At 38.0% G+C, this 22,483-nt stretch overlaps 1 protein-coding gene across 1 annotated transcript in view; it reads right to left on the bottom strand.

Annotated features, from left to right (window-relative positions):
- LOC136857962 (AP-5 complex subunit beta-1) overlaps nt 1–22,483 on the bottom strand; it is a 185,897-nt gene that overhangs the window by 108,049 nt on the left and 55,365 nt on the right. Inside the window, exon 6 of the mRNA XM_067137099.2 lies at nt 3,306–3,390. Coding sequence (XP_066993200.2) covers nt 3,306–3,390 — 85 coding nt within the window. The remainder of the gene's footprint in view (nt 1–3,305; nt 3,391–22,483) is intronic.

Below are 22,483 nucleotides of genomic sequence, written 5' to 3'. Positions count from 1 at the left end.
CATGAGTGTGGGTGGAGTATACTTATATCCTCCTCTTAGTGGATTTCGGTGGTTGGTATTTCTTTCTTGGGGTTAACTTGATTTTTATCTTTGAAAAACAGTGGTCTGAATCGATGTCCACCCTACGAAGGACTTTGACATTATAGATTTCTTTGTTGTATATTTTATCCATTGCTACAGTGTCTATCAGAAACTCACCCATTTTAACATTAAGGCATTTCCAAGTCATTAACTTGTGCAGTTTTCTCTTAAATCTTGTGGTTTCAACAATAAGCCCACGGTCCATGCAAAGTTCAATTAGTCTTTGACCATTCTTGTTTGTCAATTTACGAGCTAGCCATTTACCTACCACTGTGCGGTACTTTCTTTCTTGTCCAATTTTTGCATTGAAATCTCCAAGCATTATTTTAACATGGTTGTCAGGGATAATTGATATCAGTTGGTCAAGCTCTTCCCAAAATATTTCAGTTTCTTCCTTATTTTTCATGTTTTTGTCATTTGTTTGGGCATGAACACTAATCAATTTATATATTTTAATCGTTAAGCTTGCCATTCTTGGGGAGTTTGATGAGAAGTCCTCCACTGAATCTAATATGCTGGTATGGACCAGGAATCCCATTCCGAATAGGGGACATTCTTCATTACTCTTTTTCCTCGAGGTCCTTTGTGAGGACGATACCCTCCAGATTCAAGTGGGTCCCAATCTGTGTTCTGAAGTTCCTAAAGGGCTGTTATCAGAATCCTGTGTTGATCCATTACATCTGTTAAGTGGTTCAACTTTCCAATTTTCATTATCGAGTTTATGTTTAATATTGCAAAGAAAGAAATTTTCCCTGGTTTACTGAATTTAAGTCTGTGTCTGCAGTTTTCCGACTCGCCATGATCTTCTAAGTGACACCCCACCATATCCAAATTGTGTCTTTTCTTGGGCCTACGATGTTGTATGTCCAAGATGGTGGATTCTTTCATTAGAAGACTCTCCATGTTTGGTTGATTGTCTGATCACTGATCAAAGTTCTGACCATGGTCAGGATTTACAGTTCCAGATGTGATCTGGAAAGGTGATTAATGAAATATGGTATGATGATGAATGAAATTGTGGAGTGTGTTTGGTCCAGGAGAGCTATTTTATTTCACTCAAGTCCATCAGTAATCTGGTGAGGAACCCCCCTATCCACCAACTGGGATGCGCCATGTCCAAGTATCACCACTCCACCTGCTATGACAGCGTAGTAGGTTCGTGGCCAACCTTAGTTTATTTTAAGTAAAAGTAATAATTATTCTATGGTGAAAGATTTAAAACATGCTAAATGAATTTTATATTTGTGACTGATGAAGGGAATGGAAGCATTCCCTAAACATGTACCACATATAATTATGTAAATAATAAATTATGTTTATTCTAATGAGTACTGACAAGGTAGACCAAAACAAACCAATATATTTGGAGTATAACAATGCATGCAAGCTAGCCCAAAACACCTTATGTTCCAGCCCATGACAGAGTCTGATATTGATCACAGCAATTATAATAAGAAGTATTTCTTATCCACCTATTCAATACAAATCACCTTTATTGGTGGAGAAGAAATACTTATTATTATTATACTTCTTATTATTATGAAAATGAAAACCTACAACCTGTTTTCCAGTCAATGACCGGGTCAGGGATGTAATGAATGAACCAGACATAGGCTATTAGTACGATGGGGTCGCCACTCCCAAAGTGATTTGTTAATGAGTGATAGATGTTATGAAATGAGAATGGAGAGTGTTGCTGGAATGAAAGATGACAGGGAAAACTGGAGTACCCGGAGAAAAACCTGCCTGCCTCCGCTTTGTCCAGCACAAATCTCACATGGAGTGACCGGGATTTGAACCACGGTATCCAGCGGTGAGAGGCCGACGCGCTGCCGTCTGAGCCACGGAGGCTCCTCTTATTATAATACTTCTTATTATAATTGCTGTGATCAACATCATTCAATACGGAACAAACATGAGGATAATGACCTGTAATATAGTCTGATATATCAGAAAGTACATATTTCTGGACCCAAATTTATATGTACTTTTTTCCTTCTCTACATGTGAGGAATCTAAACCTAAAATTATGCAATGTAAACAAGAATCATTCCTGAGTGGTGATACTGTAGATTATATTCCCAGTGTTATCCTGGAGTGTCTCAATAATATAGGAATTCTGCTTGTACCTCAACAGTAAGCATCTCAAGAACATGACCTCTATGATGTGTGTGACATGTTGCCACATCCATCTGAAAGCAACAGCAATTTCACTCCTTCTGTTTTCTATTACTCAGTACCTGCTGTTCTGGGAGTTTAAATATCCTGATAGATGAAAATCTTTTTTGATTTTTGCTTTTTTTTGCTTCACTTCGCACCGACACAGATAGGTCTTATGGCGACGATGGGACATGGAAGGGCTAGGAGTGGGAAGGAAACGGCCATGGCCTTAATTAAGGTACAACCCCAGCATTTGCCTGGTGTGAAAATGGGAAACCACGGAAAACCATTTTCAGGGCTGCCGACAGTGGGGTTCGAACCTACTATCTCCCGAATACTGGATACTGGCCGCACTTAAGCGACTGCAGCTATCGAGCTCGGTAGATGAAAATCAGTCATGATAAACAATAATGGGTCCAAATGACATGAGACTGGCGTGTTTGAGCACCTTCAAATACCACCGGACTGAGCCAGGATCGAACCTGCCACGTTGGGGTCAGAAGGCCAGAGCCTCCACCGTCTGAGCCACTCAGCCCAGCCATATCATTTTGATTCCCATTTACCCACCTCGAAACTTCCTTGACGAAAAGTATCAAGCAGCCCAGACTGGACTTTTACACTGTAGCCTACTGTAATTTCCATATAGTGTTTATAACAGGATGACAAGCCCTTCTGATATATTTTCCCATCACTGACTTTGTTTTTTGATACAAAATGTTGTTTGTGGGCATTTCTTATGTGTTTAATTGCTGTGGATGTCATTAAGAAAAATGCTTAGTGTCTTCTCTGCAATCTTTAAGGTATGTTTGAGCATGATGTGTTTCATGGTTCATTAATTACTTCATCTAGGAGAAAATTTTGTTCTTCAGTCTCTCTGAAATTACCAGACATTAATACCTAGTAACATTTACAGGAAAAAGAAAAAAGGAAAGGACATGGATAAGTCTGAAACTGTTCAATGAGGAAAATATTTTTAACCAAATGATAAGTCAGAATTCAAAATTCCCAAGAGCAAGTGTACACCACACACGCATTAAGCAAATACAACTTCAAGGGTGTCTTACCTGATTTAAGTCAGAAAATGACAGATCTTCAACATTTTGGGCCACAAAATTACTCTCTAAGTGTGGTTGTAGTTGCTTACCCCATCTGAAAATGAAAGTAACATCTAAACAATAAAGAAATATCTTAGCTTCTATTCATAAAATCAATGTTTTCTTGAAACAGTTATGACACGTGTTTAATTTTCACAGGTTTAAAGAAATGATAGTTAACTGAGCAGATTGGTTGTGCATATTAATGCACTACAGCTATGAAGCCAAGCTCTGCATTTGGGAGATGCATGGGTTCGAACCCCAATGTTGCTGTTCTGAGAATGGTTTTCTGTGGTTTTCCATTTTCACTTCTAAGAAAATGCTGGGACAGTTGCAATTTATAGACCACAGCCATTTTCTTCTATTTCCTTACCCAATTTCATTCACCATCATTCATTTCCTCTTCATTACTTCCTAAATTGTGTTGGACAGCCATCCAGTCATAAAAACATACCACATAAATTCATCTTGCCTCATCTCCGACCCTGTATCAAAAAACAGGACTAAGGGGTAGAGAAACAGAAGAAATAGTAGTTACTTAATAACATAAACAAAATATGCAAAATAAAGCAGTAAGTGGTATGTTCACTACTGAATTGGGAAAGCATTCTTTCTGCTTATATTCGACATGTTTGCAAAATTAATAACTGGTCCGATAGAAGGTATTCGGGTTTAGGAAAGGTTATTCCACTGAAGCTCAACTTGTAGGATTCCAGCAAGATATAGCAGATACCCTGGATTCAGGAGGTCAAATGACCTCAATAATATTGTGAAATGAGCAGTAGGTAAGGGTATGATGATCAACGGGGTGAAAAGTCAGGTTGTGAGTTTCACAAACAGGGAAAATCCTCTCAGTTACTGCGTTGATGGGGTAAAAGTTCCATATGGGGATCATTGTAAGTACTGAAACCGTACAGTGACCTGTACAGCTCATTGACAGCATCTGCATCTTTCTATCCCATTAAAATCATTTCAGAAGTCGCATTATTTGCAGCTTGTTGGGCAAATGGAACATCTCTGGGGCTCGATCAGCATGTAACAAGAGCCGGACCCGCGAAAGATAGCCCAGGAGACAATGGAAAGGTGGGGTTGAAACTAGCCCCTGCAAAAAAAAAAAAAAAAAAAAAAAAAGCACTCGCTAGTGTAAGACAAGGTAGGGAATAAGACATGACACAACAAAAAGCCTAATACGCCCAAAGGTGTGGTCTATTTACAGGGCTCCACACTAACAGAAAAAACTTCCTGTTATTCTGCATGTTTCACGAGTGCCAATCTCAAATTTTGGCAGGCAAAATTATGTGATATTCTGATCCAGACATGGGAAAAATATGTAGAGCACATCAATGAATAGAGCTGAATTTTCTGTGTATTCCAGACTGAAAATATGAAATACTTTATTCATGGTGCGAATTAAAAGATTACCAGATGTCCAGCTGTAATGTATTGCTAACACATATGAATATACCGCGTCCCCCAAGCCGAGAATTGCGCCCAAAGTTAACTCCTCCCACGAAGGGACACAACTGCTCTAATTAAAGGCAGGAACTTGATTACCTAAAAACTGCCAATCGAATTGTGATCGCACTCGGCTCGAGTGAAAGAGGGACTCAACGGAGTCGATTTCCTTAATTCAGTGTGAAGGAGTCTCCCACCCCAAAGGCCAGCGAGGTGACAATATAAGGCAGGGCCCAGCCCATGCTGGGCAATCTCTTGACAACTAACAAAAGAAGAAGTTATTGTCCGTCATGATCGTAAACCAGATAACCCAGGAGTGCATTTTGTGAACTGTGTATTAGGAACTTGAACAATAGCTTAGGCAAAGGTCTCAGTATTTGTGCATAATTAAGTAGGCTGCTAGAAAGTTTTGAATAAATAAATAGCAGGAGTTGGCTAGAACAATGCCGGCATAAGATATCAGTCAATTAGTGGTAACAAATTCAGAGCAGTAAAACTTTGGCCGTAGAATAGCATTGACAGGGACAATTCCGCTATTCAGAGTAAGGGTTTCTCAAGTCTTATGAGTCACCCTACTCATTGTGTTAATGCGTGCTGCCCTCGACCAGAGTGACCTGCCTCCATAAGGGAAACTTCTGTGTTAAATTCTGTGTATGTGTCGTTGTAGCCAAAAAGGAACACATGACAAGAGCTGGAGCTGATGCCAATTGGATTACTTAAAGATTTGTAGCAGTTGGATGAGCCAATCAGCATGATGGACTGTTGCAAACCAGGTTCAAAGGTTGAAACTCTCGTCTACAGCGCCGAAAGGATGATGGAGTAGAACGCCACCATGGGTTTCCCATGGAAGGAAAAAATTACAACCAAACAGATGAGTTGATGTCATTTTATTTCTTAGCACAATAAAGGATAACCGGGTGACATAATGTAGGATTTTCTTTTGTTTAATACATAAATGCTATAAATAATGCATGTCCTAATATTAAATTTGATTTTTCTTTTCTCATATTAATGTAAAATCATGAGAGCTAAATTTTCTGGATGAAAACTCATTTTTCTTACTGATAAGTATTTTGTGAGGAATTTTCATTGTTTAGTGATTAGTCATATGCTAGTGAGTATGGGAAACAGGACAGAGCAGCATTTTGAGTTCCGCTAAATGGTCTGGAAACAATAGTGAGTGATGAATGAGGGATACCATGTCCAAGAAGTTGCTATTAATGTTCAATATGGTTGTCGTGGGAAGACAGGCAGCTGGGAGCTCACGGGTCATTTAGACAATGCATGCCTAGCTGACACGTATATTAGTATTAAGGCATAAACATCAATAGTGAAGAGTTCTGACTGAGATAGAAACAAAATTGTGTTTTTTAGGTAGATAATGTTAGGGACATGTGAAAATTTTCCTTGATTTTTGATTTTACTAGAGTCTGTCTGGAGTGTTTCTTTGTTTTGTGCAAAATCAGTGTGTGAAGTGCTGTGGTACTGGGGCTTGAGAGAGTGGTCAGAATGTTTATGGTGAGCAAAGAGAAATATGAACGGTTGAGAAGGAAGTAGGATATGCGATATGAGAAGTAATGAGAAGGCCGAATGCCCAAGAGAGTCTACAATGAGATATGAAATGAGGAATTCAAATCTTATAAAGCCCCAAGGTAATCGACGTGAAGAATGAGAGACTAGAGAGTAAATGAATAATATTTCTTGGGAACTCTGCGGTGATATGAAATAAATGGGATAAATAAATGAATTGGGGCGATAATAAGTGTATCCTAGGAAGGGAAATAGTGGCTGTAATTAGAAGGTTATGGCCCATCCTAGCCTGTGAATGGAGAAGGTGACAAGTGACCATTCTCCCAGCGCAACAAAGGAACATTTTTGTTCTGATTCCCCCCGCCCCCGCAGAGTTGCTGTGTACTGAAGTTAAACGCTATGGATCCCCTGCAACTACACACTGTCTTCCTTCTTTTTTTTTTGCTTTTCAATAGTCCAGTTAAGAACGCTGGTGTTCAAAAATAATATGGTAGCCATATCATGATAATTTAGATGGTAGTTACGATATATCCTACCTTGTACAGTAGTATGAGGCAACAGATAGCTAGGGATTTTCAGATGTGCATCTCTCAGTCAGAAGGAGCCCTGTTCAAACCCAGATGCCGGCCAGGATAAACCGCCATGCGCATGCTTGTCTCAAGCATTCGCTGGGGGCAGAAGAAGGTGATATCCATGTTTTTCTTACAGGAATGGCCCCATTTGTGCATAAAGTGTACATACGATTTTGTTCAGTGTATTATTTTATTTCTTTGAGCTCAAACAGAACCAATGTTCATCGTTGTCTTGATGTCAGAGTAGACAGTGAGTCCGGAGAATTTTGGTCATTGTTGTAATTTTTCTCATGTGTTAATTATGTGGACCAGTTAATTACATGCTAAGAGTGCATTATGTAGGGACCATCTTCTCAAATGATATGACAGTGATCAACCGAAAGAAAGGACAGAAAGATAGATGATGCTTAACTGCCAGATATCGATTATACTTCATTGCCAGATGATGTCTGATGAGTTGAGATCACTGAACACCCTTCAGGCGAGTCAATTTATCTCGCGTACTGTATTTTTCTCCTCGAGTAGACATTTTTATTGTGATAGCGTTTTTTCTCCCTATGTCGCAATTCAGGAATAAATTGATATTCATTACCCCATTACATGGTTTTTGTCATTTCTAGCCGAGTTAAGCAGTATTCAGTAAATAGTTGAACCCCACAAAAAAAAATCCTACATTCACATTAGATAAGACTCCATCTTAAGTATTTTATTTTTTTTGCTAGGAGCTTTACGTCGCACCGACACAGATAGGTCTTATGGTGACGATGGGATAGGAAAGGCTTAGGAGTTGGAAGGAAGCGGCCGTGGCCTTAATTAAGGTACAGCCCCAGCATTTGCCTGGTGTGAAAATGGGAAATCACGGAAAACCATTTTCAGGGCTGCCGATAGTGGGATTCGAACCTACTATCTCCCAGATGCAAGCTCACAGCCGCGCGCCTCTACGCGCACGGCCAACTCGCCCGGTTTAAGTATTTTATTTATTTTTTTTATTTTTTATTTTTATTTTTTTTCTTGAACGTCACCAACACCCCCAAGTGCAGGAGTATGCCGAGGCTTGCACAGAAAGTACAAGGAGGGCAGTTCGAAGCCCGTGTTGGCGATTCGGGCTATTCTTCGATATAGTCTGATCCGCAGTTGTTCGTCAGGTTACTCTGACGCATTACTATGCTTGGGTCTCCTAGTCAAGCCCAGGAAGGGTATAGTACCTAGGTGTTAATATAAGGAAAGATCTTCATTGGGGTAATCACATAAATAGGTTTGTAAATCAAGGGTACAGATCTCTGCAACTGGTTATGAGGGTATTTAGAGGTAAAGATGTAAAGGAGAGGGCATATAAGTCTCTGGTACGACCCCAACTAGAGTAGGTTCCAGTGTATGGGACCCTCACCAGGATTACTTGATTCAAGAACTGGACAAAATCCAAAGAAAAGCAGCTCGATTTGTTCTGGGTGATTTCCGACAAAAGAGTAGTATTACAAAAAATGTTGCACAGTTTGGGCTGGGAAGACTTGAGAGAAAGGAGACAAGGTGCTCAACCAAGTGGTATGTTATGAATCTCATATTAATGTGAAGTGGTATGTTCCGAGCTGTCGGTGGAGAGATGGCATGGAATGACATCAGTAGACGAATAAGTTTGAGTGGTGTCTTTAAAAGTAGGAAAGATCACAATATGAAGATAAAGTTAGAATTCAAGAGGACAAACTGGGGCAAATATTAGTTTATAGGAAGGGGAGTTAGGGATTGGAACAACTTACCAAGGGAGATGTTCAATAAATTTCCAATTTTTTGCAATCATTTAAGAAAGGGCTAGGAAAACAACAGATAGGGAATCTGCCACCTTGACGACTGCCCTAAATTCAGATCAGCAGTGACTGATTGATTGAACTGTACAACTTATCAGACTATCAAACAATAACGAAAGTAATGAGGAATAGCCTTGTCTCAAGGTCAACAAGCGTGTATAAACAGAATGCCACACCTAAGATGGAAGTCCTCTAGGCTACTGAAATAATGGGTACTGGTAATGATAATAATTTGCATTAAATTTAATAGCACCATAGAACATTATGTTTTACATATGATGATGTATACCCACAATATAACAACCATTCTGAGGATGGCCAGTATTCACCCTTCGTTCTTATTTACATGGTTCACCATAAAACACAATTTTCTACCATTTCTCCTTCCAGTCACTCTGCTCAATGCATTAAAACAACCAGTCTGAGTATAGATGACCTGAAACTATGCTAACAATCATACTCCTCCTCATCCTGTATGAGAGAAAGGGTGATAAAAATAAAGCAGATAATACATGCCAGTTCAGCTTGGTGTGTTGTTTGTAAGCTCTGGGAATGCATTTTTTCTCATTATATTAGATATGTTTGCAAAATTACTTACTAGTTTGATTGAAGGCAGTTCAGGTTTAGGAAAGGTTATTCCAGTGAGGCTGAACTTGTAGGATTACAGCAAGATATAGCAGATATTTTAGGTTCAGAACATCATATGGACTACATTGCTACTGACCTATCCAAGGGTAAATCAAGGGAGATTATTGACATTAATGGCAGCTATTGGACTATACAAAAGATTGGTTGAATGAGTGACTAAATTTCTAGAAAAGAGAACTCAGAGAATTAGAATGGAAGTGTTATCTGATCCTGTAAAGATAAAGACGGGGAGGGGTCCCACAGGGCAGTATCACTGGACCTTTATGTTTTCTTATATATATAAATGATATGAGTAAAGAACTGTAATCACAGATAAGGCAATTTGCAGATGATGTTTACAGAGTAGTAAATGAGTAGCAGGATTGTGAATGACTGCAGTGGGACCTAAGCAATATTGTGAGATGGACAACAGACAATGGTACGATGGTAAATGGAAAATTCCTCTCCGTTTTAATTACTGTGTTGATGGGGTGATAGAAACTCATAGGGAACACTGTAAGTACCTAGGTGTTAATGTAAGATATGATCTTCATTGGGGTAATCATATTAAGAAGATTATTAAGAAAGGTTACAGATCTCTTCACATAGTTATGAGGGTATTTAGGAGTGGTAGTAAGGATGTAAAGAAGAGGCGTATAAGTCTATGGTAAGACCCCAATTAGAGTATGGTTCCAGTGTGTGGGACCCACATGAGGACTACCTGATATGAGAAATGGAAAAGACCCAAAGGAAAACAGCAAGATTTGTTCTGAGTAAACCTTCTCTCCTTTGATACCGATTTGCCGGAAACCCGTATATTTTCTGAAAGCTTATGTCACAAGTAGAAAAACTATGAAATCTCAGGGGCAGAGCGACAAGCATTTAAGAGCTATAGGACTCACAAAGTATCAGTAAAGTGTTGGAAACATGACACCAAAAGTTGCTAAAATGCTCATTTCATGTATTTATATGAACTAAAAATATGGTAAGAAGGTGGAGATTTCAATATAAAAGAAGAAACAACTCACTGAAAAGAAACAATATACACTGGGATGTTGAAAATGTGACTTCTTGTTGACTTCAAATGAAATTGATTACAAGAGACAATCAATGTGCTATTCATCAAATAAACAGCCAGACGGGAAAAAAGAGTTCAGAATGAGCACATTTTACAAAAGCACACCAATACACTTTGCACACCCATCATTTGTTAATTAATAATTACAGGAATATGCCTATCTATACACATTTTAATGATATGCTGTAGGTGATGTTGTGATGTTGCTGTCAAGTACTAACGTATTGTATGTCTTCTTCTTACATTGCAGATGTATCCTTAAGTCGTCGTGGCTGCCTTGGTTTCCCGATTCGGAACAAGCAATCAGTCTCCGAACATCTAGGAATCTGAGATAATAAAACACATAACTACTCTCCTGGAAAATGATATGGAAATTGTGGAAGGGATCTGGACATTAGGATTTGCTGGAGGTGATGGAGAGGAAATGGACTTCGGAGATGATGGTGTCTATATGGAACAGCACTGCTCGTCGCAGCAGTCACTTCCCTCTACTTCGAGTTCATCGGCATCCGAGTATGTGCCTTCGCCCAAAAGGCGAAAGCATGATGGTCCAGCAAATATGACAGAAGGGGACTGGACTGCTTACAAGCAGCGCGCTTTAGTGTACTGGACCACAGATCCTATGACAGGCGAACCTCAGACGAAACATCTGTTGCAAGCGTCAGTAATGAACTAGTTCAAGAAAATTAAGAACATGAACTTTCTGTACAATTTGGAGAAAAAAAATGAATAAGCTACTCTGTCGATCCAAAAAATCAATCAGGCTGACCTGCACAAATTCAAAGAAACGGAAACCAAGGAGCAATTATTCACGACCAGACATTGCGACTGTGGGCAATGATAGAGACGGATCCACAAAATACAATCTATTTTAAAGGTTCTGATTACTGGGTATATCGCTTCAAGATGTATGAGACAGGAGAAGTCCCATCCGATTTTCGGCAGAATGTTGTTATACCTATTCCCAAGAAAGCCGGTGCTGACAGGTGTGAAAACTACCGCACCATTAGTTTAGTATCTCATGCCTGCAAAATTTTAACACGTATTATTTACAGAAGAATGGAAAAACAAGTTGAAGCTGAGTTAGGAGAAGATCAATTTGGCTTCAGGAGAAATGTAGGAACACGTGAAGCAATCCTGACTTTACGTCTGATCTTAGAGGATCGAATCAAGAAGGACAAGCCCACGTACATGGCATTCGTAGATCTAGAAAAGGCATTCGATAATGTTGATTGGAACAAGCTATTTATGATTCTGAGAATGATAGGGATCAGATACCGAGAACGAAGAATTATATACAACCTGTATAAAAATCAGTCTGCAGTGATAAGAATCGAGGGCTTTGAAAAAGAAGCAGCAATCCAGAAAGGAGTGAGGCAAGGCTGCAGTTTGTCCCCTCTCCTTTTCAATGTTTACATAGAACAGGCAGTAAAGGAAATCAAAGAGAAATTTGGAAAGGGAATCACAGTCCTAGGAGAGGAAATCAAAACCTTGAGATTTGCCGATGATATTGTTATTTTATCTGAGACTGCAGAAGATCTCGAGAAGTTGCTGAATGGTATGGATGAAGTCTTGGGTAAGGAGTACAAGATGAAAATAAATAAGTCCAAAACAAAAGTAATGGAGTGCAGTCGAACGAAGGCAGGTGATGTAGGAAATATTAGATTAGGAAACGAAGTCTTAAAGGAAGTAGATGAATATTGTTACTTGGGTAGTAAAGTAACTAACGATGGCAGAAGTAAGGAGGACATAAAATGCAGACTAGCACAAGCAAGGAAGAGCTTTCTTAAGAAAAGAAATTTGCTCACTTCAAACATTGATATCGGAATTAGAAAGATGTTTTTGAAGACTTTCGTGTGGAGCGTGGCATTGTATGGAAGTGAAACATGGACGATAACTAGCTCAGAAAGAAAGAGAATAGAAGCTTTTGAAATGTGGTGTTACAGAAGAATGCTGAAGGTGAGATGGATAGATCGAATCACGAATGAAGAGATACTGAATCGAATTGGTGAGAGGAGATCGATTTGGCTAAATTTGACGAGAAGAAGAGATAGAATGATAGGACACATCTTAAGACACCCAGGACTTGTTCAGTTGGTTTTTGAAGGAAGTGTAGGTGGTAAGAACGGTAGGGGTAGACCAAGGTATGAATATGACAAACAGATTAGAGCAGATGTAGGATGCAATAGTTACGTAGAAATGAAAAGGTTAGCACAGGATAGGGTGGCATGGAGCGCTGCATCAAACCAGTCTATGGACTGATGACTCAAACACACATCGCTTCAAGAAGTGGAATAACATTGTTGACAGAGCAATAACCCACAAAGTAGGCAGGAATTGGCAGGATAAGGAGGCAAACTTGTCACAAGGTGAGTGATGATTTTGTTGCGAAGATTTGCAACCTAATCGTTACAGAAAACTTTCCACCAACATGTCTTTTATGCTGACCAGGGTAGATTTGACAAAGAGTTACATGGCCATCGAACCTTGTGAACTAGAGGAACAACAGTTCTTCGCACTGTTGCTGGATCAGTCTCTGCAACACAGCAGATTTTAATGATTATGCCTGTGATTTTAATGGAAGGTGAAATACTGCAGCCAACGTATGTGCTTGTATCTGACCCATCTGGAAAATTCCAGCAGTCAAAGCCAGCAGATCCTCCGAATATAAGATCGCATGCTGGAAAAACAGCAAACATGTCGAAAGCAGACCTTAAACATTTCTATCGTGGAAGTATACCTGATGACAAGAAGAAAATTCTGCTTTTAGTGGATTCATGGTGTTCTAACAAAGAGAAATTTGGAAAGGGAATCACAGTCCTAGGAGAGGAAATCAAAACCTTGAGATTTGCCGATGATATTGTTATTTTATCTGAGACTGCAGAAGATCTCGAGAAGTTGCTGAATGGTATGGATGAAGTCTTGGGTAAGGAGTACAAGATGAAAATAAATAAGTCCAAAACAAAAGTAATGGAGTGCAGTCGAACGAAGGCAGGTGATGTAGGAAATATTAGATTAGGAAACGAAGTCTTAAAGGAAGTAGATGAATATTGTTACTTGGGTAGTAAAGTAACTAACGATGGCAGAAGTAAGGAGGACATAAAATGCAGACTAGCACAAGCAAGGAAGAGCTTTCTTAAGAAAAGAAATTTGCTCACTTCAAACATTGATATCGGAATTAGAAAGATGTTTTTGAAGACTTTCGTGTGGAGCGTGGCATTGTATGGAAGTGAAACATGGACGATAACTAGCTCAGAAAGAAAGAGAATAGAAGCTTTTGAAATGTGGTGTTACAGAAGAATGCTGAAGGTGAGATGGATAGATCGAATCACGAATGAAGAGATACTGAATCGAATTGGTGAGAGGAGATCGATTTGGCTAAATTTGACGAGAAGAAGAGATAGAATGATAGGACACATCTTAAGACACCCAGGACTTGTTCAGTTGGTTTTTGAAGGAAGTGTAGGTGGTAAGAACGGTAGGGGTAGACCAAGGTATGAATATGACAAACAGATTAGAGCAGATGTAGGATGCAATAGTTACGTAGAAATGAAAAGGTTAGCACAGGATAGGGTGGCATGGAGCGCTGCATCAAACCAGTCTATGGACTGATGACTCAAACACACATCGCTTCAAGAAGTGGAATAACATTGTTGACAGAGCAATAACCCACAAAGTAGGCAGGAATTGGCAGGATAAGGAGGCAAACTTGTCACAAGGTGAGTGATGATTTTGTTGCGAAGATTTGCAACCTAATCGTTACAGAAAACTTTCCACCAACATGTCTTTTATGCTGACCAGGGTAGATTTGACAAAGAGTTACATGGCCATCGAACCTTGTGAACTAGAGGAACAACAGTTCTTCGCACTGTTGCTGGATCAGTCTCTGCAACACAGCAGATTTTAATGATTATGCCTGTGATTTTAATGGAAGGTGAAATACTGCAGCCAACGTATGTGCTTGTATCTGACCCATCTGGAAAATTCCAGCAGTCAAAGCCAGCAGATCCTCCGAATATAAGATCGCATGCTGGAAAAACAGCAAACATGTCGAAAGCAGACCTTAAACATTTCTATCGTGGAAGTATACCTGATGACAAGAAGAAAATTCTGCTTTTAGTGGATTCATGGTGTTCTAACAAAGATCATGCATTGTCTGCTTCCAAAGTACCTGATGGTAAACTCCTACAAAAAGAACTGGTACCTGAAGGATGTACGGGGAAGATCCAGCCTCTGGATATTCATCTTTTTTGAAAATACAAATCTTTTGTTCGTTACATAACGGACACAATTATTATCGAGACACAGGAGCAAATTTGGCATCGCGATAGTTTTCTGGCTCTGCAGTCCTTTACCCTATATCAGTTCAGTGCTCCTCCTTTCAAGAACCTAATTAAGTATGCTTTTTATAACGGCGGATATTTGGACAACGAACCTGGAATGTGGATTGCACCAATCGATTACTGCTTCGATTCACTGACAAATGATGCGTGTGAAAAATGTGAGGCTACCGCTTTTGTCAAATGTGCCCATTGTAAACTGTCTTTCTGCCCGTCTCACTGTTGATTTGTTGAATTGCACATTGATTGTCTCGTGTAATAGATTTCGTTTGAAGTCAATAAAAAGTCAAATTTTCTACATCCCAACGTATATTATTTCTTTTCAACGAGTTGTTTCTTCCTTTATATTGAGATCTCCACCTTCTTACCATATTATTATTTCATATAAATCCGCGAAACAAGCATTTTAGCAACTTTTGGTGTAATGTTTCCAACACTTTACTGATACTTTGTGGGTCCTATAGCTCTTAAATGCTTATCCCTCTGCTCCTAAGATTTCATAGTTTTTCTACTTGTGACATAAGCTTTCAGAAAATATATGGGATTCCGGCAAATCAGTATCAAAGGAGTGAAGGTTTACTTGTGAGTGATTTCTGACAAAGGAGTAGTGTTACAAATATGTTGCAAATTTTGGGCTGGGAAGACTTGGGAGTAAGAAGATGAGATGCTCAACTAAATGTTATAAAATTCCAATATACATGGTCCATTATTGGACATTATACATTTTCCAGCTAACTTACTCTTGGTTGCCAGCATTTTACCCTAGTGCGTCAATTTGGGCTCATCAGTTGGTAACTAGCATACCTACCAAGATGCATGACTAGTGCCACTGTGTTGGCTACTTGGAGCCACAGGCAGTGCCAATGCACTATGAGAGACTTAAGTCTCTTTTACAAAAACTGATGCCTGCAAGGCCATCAGATGATACAGATATTGATTCCCATTGGGAACCTGAAATATTTGTTCTGAATGAGTAAATTCAGAATTCCAACATAACTGGTCCATTACTGGACAATATAAAAATAATAAATTTTCCAGCTAACTCATTCTTGGTTGACAGCGTTTTTCCCCAGTGTGCCAATTTGGGCTCATCAGTTGGTAACTAGCACACCTACCATGACCATGAAACCACAGGCCAATCGTATTTAATTGCATTTTTGTGCTCTTTGTATCTAGTGTGCGAACTGTAATTAAGTTTTGTTTGTCTACATATGTGTCACTGCAGTATGGTTTCTAGACATTTGAGTTCATTCAAACCACAGTACCATTTCTATTGTTATTATTATTGTGATTTTATTAATCATATTTTAATTGATTTTGAAAATTATTTAGGGGTTGTCTAATGAGCTTTTAATGGGATGGCTATTATTCCTGTAATTTTTCATTATGTCATTTTCAGTTTTGTGAACGCCTTTCATGGAACTACACTTGTAGTTTATTATTATTGTTATCATCATCATTATTATTATTATTATTATTATTATTATTATTATTATTATTATTATTATTATTATTATTATTATTATTATTATTCACAACATATATAGACAAACAAAACTTAATTTCAATTTTCACACCAGGTAAATAAATAAATAAATAAATAAATAAATAAATAAATAAATAAATAAATAAATAAATAAATAAATAAATAAATAATAATAATAATAATAATAATAATAATAATAATAATAATAATAATAATAATAATAATAATAATAATACCATGGGGGTTTCAGCCTGTTCCCCTATCGGGCATGCCCCAGGTGGCAGATTGGGAGGCTCGCCGGACTTGTCCCGAGGGTTTGAGGGAAATAAAATACCTCTCGTGGACCAAAAACAGGTACAGCTCACCGACATCTTCAGTAACCTCTGAAGCTCACTACTTCAGTTGAAACCATGACACCGACATAGATCAATGTCCCCAATACTTTTAACTTGATAGCATGATGGAATCAACCTACAATATAACTACCCCAGGCCCTAGTAGACATACTAGTTTTTCTAGGTCATTGGATTCTGGGGGACCGAGAACATCATGCGGGAATGTATCGGAGCTTCCCAAATCTCTTGCCCAAAATGCAAATCTTTCTTTGGTAATCTAAACATCAACTCACTTCGGAAAACTGGGAAGTTATAACAATTAAATGACATGTTAGATAACTTAAACATCCAAATTTTAGCACTTCAGGAAACCAGATACACGGATGAAAATCATTTTGACTCAGGAAATTATAGAATTTACAAAGGCAAGCCAGCAATCTCCCTTCATAAGAGACCATTACAACTTGGCACAGGATTCGCTGTAAGAAGAAACATTGTAAACTCAGTACTTAACTTTTCTTCGCCTTCTGAAAGAATTTCAACACTATACAGCAAACAAAGCTTATACATTACTTAATGCGTATGCACCCACCAATAACTACAATCAAAAAGATCCACAAATGGTGGAAGACTTCTGGGAACTGCTAGAAGAAACTACAGTCACAATTCCAAATCATCACATAAAAATTCTATTAGGAGATTTCAATGCCCAAACTGGTAGAGAAAAGAAATTCAGGACCATTGTAGGACTATACCCAGTGCACAATAGAACTAATAAAAATGGAGAAAGATTAATTGATTTTTGCAAAAATTTTGATCTCAAATTAATATCAACACATTTTCGGGTGCTTCCACACAAGAAAACAACCTGGAGATCCCCAAATTTTCACTTGGGAGAATTTCAACTAGATCACATAGCTATTTCCAAGAAAAATCAAAAAGAAATTATGAATGTTAAAGTTAAAAAAGGGATCATTGACTCTGACCACCATCTATCCTTAATCAAGGTCAAATTTCAACCAAACAGGTCCAAATCCAGAATAACAAAAAACCTGCGTGTTGATCCGGAATTTCTTACACAGAACACTAGTACTTTCCTTGAAAGTATTCCGACTCACAATCCTTCGAACTGGTTAGAACTCAAAGACATACTTTTGAAGGCTTCTTGAAATGTTGGCACACCACCCAGGAAACGCAAACATAGGTGGTGGAATGAAACCTGCGACAAGGCCATAAACTTTAGAACTAAAGCCTGGCAGAATTGGAATTCCCATAAAACTGAACAAACCTGGCAGGAATTCACCAAAATACAGAAACAGACATAAAAAGTTATCAGGTCTGAAACACGCAAATACGAACACTACAGATTGGCAGAAATTGAATAAGATTTTAAAAAAAGCAATACACAAAACTTCTACAGAACTTTCAGAGAAGAATTATCAAATTATCAGGCACCTGGTCTTTGCTTCAAATGCCCAGATGGGACATTGGAAACGAATAATCAAGAGAACTGCAAACTTCTAGCAGTTTATTTCCAGGATCTTTTAAACTGTGAATCCCCTAAAGAACAACTCACCTTTGAAAAACCCTTATCTAATCAAGATTCAGAACCCCCAACACTGGAAGAAGACAAAGAAATAATCCATGGACTCAAAAATAACAAAGCCCCGGGGGAAGATGGTATAATTGCCAAAATGCTGAAGATAGGAGGTGACAGCGTAGCCCGGAAAATCCACTCGATTCTTGAGAACATCTGGATCACTGAAGAAATCCCGAAGATTGGAAATGTGTGCTAATCCATCCACTACACAAGAAAAGGGATAAAACAAACATCAATAATTATAGAGGAATTAGCTTGATACTAGTTGCTTACAAAGTTTTTCCAAAGCCCTGCTCATTAGACTTGAGAAACAAACACACCATCTAATTGGTGAATACCAGGTAGGTTTTTGAAAAGGAAGATCTTGTACAAACAAATCCTTAATCTCAAAACTATCCTCCAAATGCGCAAAACCAGACAAACAGTCATTACTTTTGTAGATTTCAGAAAAGCATATGACTCTATAGACCGTCAAACACTTTTCAATACTCTAGAAGAATTTCAAGTGGAAAAAAACAAAACAAGAGAATTAATCAAACAAACATTAACTGGCAGTACTTCAAAAGTTAAATTCCTAGGCGAAATATCTGAGCCTTTTCCTGTTAACACCAGGGTCCATCAAGGGGATGGTTTATCGCCATAACTGTTTAACTTGGTACCTGAGAAAGTAATCAGGACCTGGGAAAAGGAAACTAAAGGAATAACCCTTGAAAGACTACGTAAAGACAGAATTCACATGCAATGTCTGGCCTTTGCTGATGACATAGCAATCCTTTCCAATAATAGGCATGAAGCAATTCATTCCATTGAAAAACACCAAAGACATTGAGAAACAAGGAAGGAAAATTTTACAAAAATTTTTGGCCCAGTTTGTATAGACGGAATATGGAGAAAAATCATCCCAGGAGATATATTGTCATACTGAAAAAATTTCTCACACTTTTTGGAAAAGACGATTGAAATTTTATGGACACACTAGCAAGATACCCGTGCTTCGCTATGGTATTATACTGAAATTTATAACTGAATGCTTATTGTTTTAGATATATAATCTGCCGAAATTCGCGATCTGACTCGTTTTCTGCGAGAATCCACCAAAATTCCCGATCTGACTCGTTTTCTCTTATTTTACGGCACGTTTCCTCCCATTTTTCAATCTTCCTTTCCAGCAATCGAGTTCGTTCTTCCCGGGCTAGGCTCAGGTATTCTTCCCGGTCAGTTGTGTACGTAAATCTTTGCCATCTTTTCCTATAATCATTTTTAATATGGATAAAATCCTTCAGGAGATCCGGCGTGGTGTTATATTGGGTGCCTTGGCGGCACTGAACCGGCGGCCGGACTGCATTCTTAGTCATTACCCGTCCAGTAGCCGTTTCCAGCGCGGTCCGCACATTTGATGACGGTCCGGAACATTATTATTATTATTATTATTATTATTATTATTATTATTATTATTATTATTATTATTATTATTATTATTATCATTATGTGTTGCTGGAATGGCTGATGACAGGGAAAACCGGAGTATCCGGAGAAAAATCTGTCCCGCCTCCGTTTTGTCCAGCACGAATGTCACATGGAGAGACCGGGATTTGAAGCACGGAACCCAGTTGTGAGAGGCCGGCGCGCTGCTGCCTGAGCAACGGAGGATCCTTATAAGTACATTAATAACAGTAAAATCAATTGGTCTCACCTCCTTCTACACCCTACCGCCGTTAAGTTTATGTACCACCCCCCCAAAAACAAATAATTAAAAGAAGGCTTGTTTCTATATGTTTAAGGGAGATTCCAAACACCAATGTTCACGTCTATTACCTTCAGTTTTGAGATATAAGTATCCCCATAAAAATAATTTACTTTCTTCACTTCATTTCACACTACTGCCCTCCCCCCCCCCCCCCCCTAAGTTAATTTTCCCGCAAAAAATACTTGTTTCTTTAATAGTAAAGGATCCTCCAAATACCAATTATCATGACTCTAACTTCTTCAGTTTTAGATTTATGTGTCCTCATGAAAGGAATTCAACTCCTTTACACTCCCGCCCTCCAAGATGGTTTCCCCCCAAAACGCGTTTTTCTTTGTTTTTAAAGGAGATCCAAATACGAATTTTCACGTCTGTAACAACTTTAGTTTTTATTAGATGTATGTATTCTCATACAATTAAGTCAATTAATTTTTCAATTCTTTCACCCCCCCCCCCCAACCCTTCATTGGATTTTCCAAGAATACGTGTTTCTTTACTTTTAAAGCAGATTGCAAATGTCAAATTTCACGTCTGTAACATCTTCATTTTTGAGATATCAGTAGCCTAATTAAAAGAATTCAACACCATTTTCAGTCACTTTAACCCCCCCCTCCACCCGAGTGGTATTTCCGAAAAGTAAAAATAAACGTTTCTTTATGTTTAATAGAGATAAAAAATACCATTTTTCACTTCTGTAACATGTTAAGTTTTTTTTAGATATACTGTAAAAATTCTCATTTTAAAATTTCACCCCTTTTGAGTTCCCCTTAAGTGGAGTTTCCAAAAACAAATCACCTCTGTTTCTTTACATTTACAGGAGATTCCCAGCACCCACTTCTTACGTCTGGAACATTTTACGTTTCCAAGATAATCTGTAGATATAGTCTTTCAAAAAATTCACCCCAATTTGTCACTCCTGTTTAACCGCCATTAGTTGGATTTTCCAAAAACTAAAAAACGCGTTTCTTTATTTTTAAAGGAGATCCCATATACAAGTTTTCAGTTATGTAATATCCTTCGTTTCTGAGATATATGTATCCTCATTAAAGGCATTCAACCCATTTTTCACCCTTTTACACCCCTCCTATTAGGATTTACAGGAAACAAAAAAATACGTGTTCCTTTATTTTTAGAGGAGATTCTAACTACCAATTTTTACATCTGTAAATTTTAAAGTTTTATGTTGTAGACACACTCATTTTAAAAAAATAACCCCCCTTTTCACACCCCCATTATTTGGATTTTCCAAAAACGAAAAAATACGTGTTTCTTTACTTTTAAAGTAGATCCAAAATACAAATGTTCAGGTCTGTAATATCTTCAGGTTCTGAAATATAAGTAGCCTCGATAAAGGCATTCAACCCATTATTCACCCTTTTCCACCCTTCCTATTGGGATTTTCCGAAAACAAAATAATATGTGTTTCTTTATTATTAAAGGAGATTCCAAATACCAATTTTTACATCTATAAAGTTTAAAAGTTTTGAGATATAGATACACTCATTTTAAAAAATCACCCCCTTTTCACCCTCCCCCCATTAATTGGATTTTCCACAAACAAAAAAATACGTGTTTCTTTATTTTTAAAGATGATCCCAAACACCAATTTTCAGGCCTGTAATATCTTCAGGTTCTGAAATATAAGTACTGTAGGCTCATGAAATGCATTCGACCCATTTTTCAACCTTTTCCACCCTTCCTATTAGGATTTTCCGAAAACAAAATATACGTGTTTCTTTATTTTTAAAGGAGATTCTAAATACCAATTTTCAGATCTATAACCTTTAAAAGTTTTGAGATATAGATACACTCATTTTAAAATATTACCCCCCTTTTCACCCCCCTTAATTGGATTTTCCACAAACAAAAAAATTCGTGTTTCTTTATTTTTAAAGGAGATCCCAAACACCAATTTTCAGGTCTGTAATATCAGTTTCTGAGATATAAGTAGCCTCATTAAAGGCATTCAACCCCTTTTTCACCCCTTTTCACTCCTATTGCGACTTTTCGAAAACAAAAAAATACGTGTTTCTTTATTTTTAATGAAGATTCTAAATATCAATTTTTACATCTGCAAACTTTAAAAGTTTGGAGATATAGATTTGCTCATTTCAAAAATTCACCCCCTTTTCACCATCCCATTAATTGGATTTTCCAAAAACAAAAAAGTACGTGTTTCTTTATTTTTAAAGGAGACCAAAGGTACCAATTTTCAGGTCTGTAATGTCTTCAGTTTCTGAGATATAAGTACCGGTATCCTGATTAAAGGCATTCAACCCATTTTTCCCCATTTTCACCCTTTTTCACCCCTCCTATTGGGATTTTCTGAAAACAAAAAAATACGTGTTTCCTTATTTTTAAAGAAGATTCTAAATACCAATTTTTACATCTGTAAACTTTTAAAGTTTTGAGATATAGATACACTAATTTTAAAATTTCACCCCCCTTTTCACCCCCTTAGCGACGGAATATCCAAAAATCCTCTCTTAGCGAGCACCTACATCTTAATATGAATATATCCCCAAAATTTCATTTCTTTATGTCCAGTAGTTTTGGCTCGGCGATGATGAATCAGTCAG

Source organism: Anabrus simplex, chromosome 1 (genome assembly GCF_040414725.1).
Source record: "Anabrus simplex isolate iqAnaSimp1 chromosome 1, ASM4041472v1, whole genome shotgun sequence".
NCBI classification, from domain to species: domain Eukaryota; kingdom Metazoa; phylum Arthropoda; class Insecta; order Orthoptera; family Tettigoniidae; genus Anabrus; species Anabrus simplex.
The sequence above is the reverse complement of the archived record's forward strand: the minus strand, read 5'-3'. Positions and strand labels throughout refer to the sequence as shown.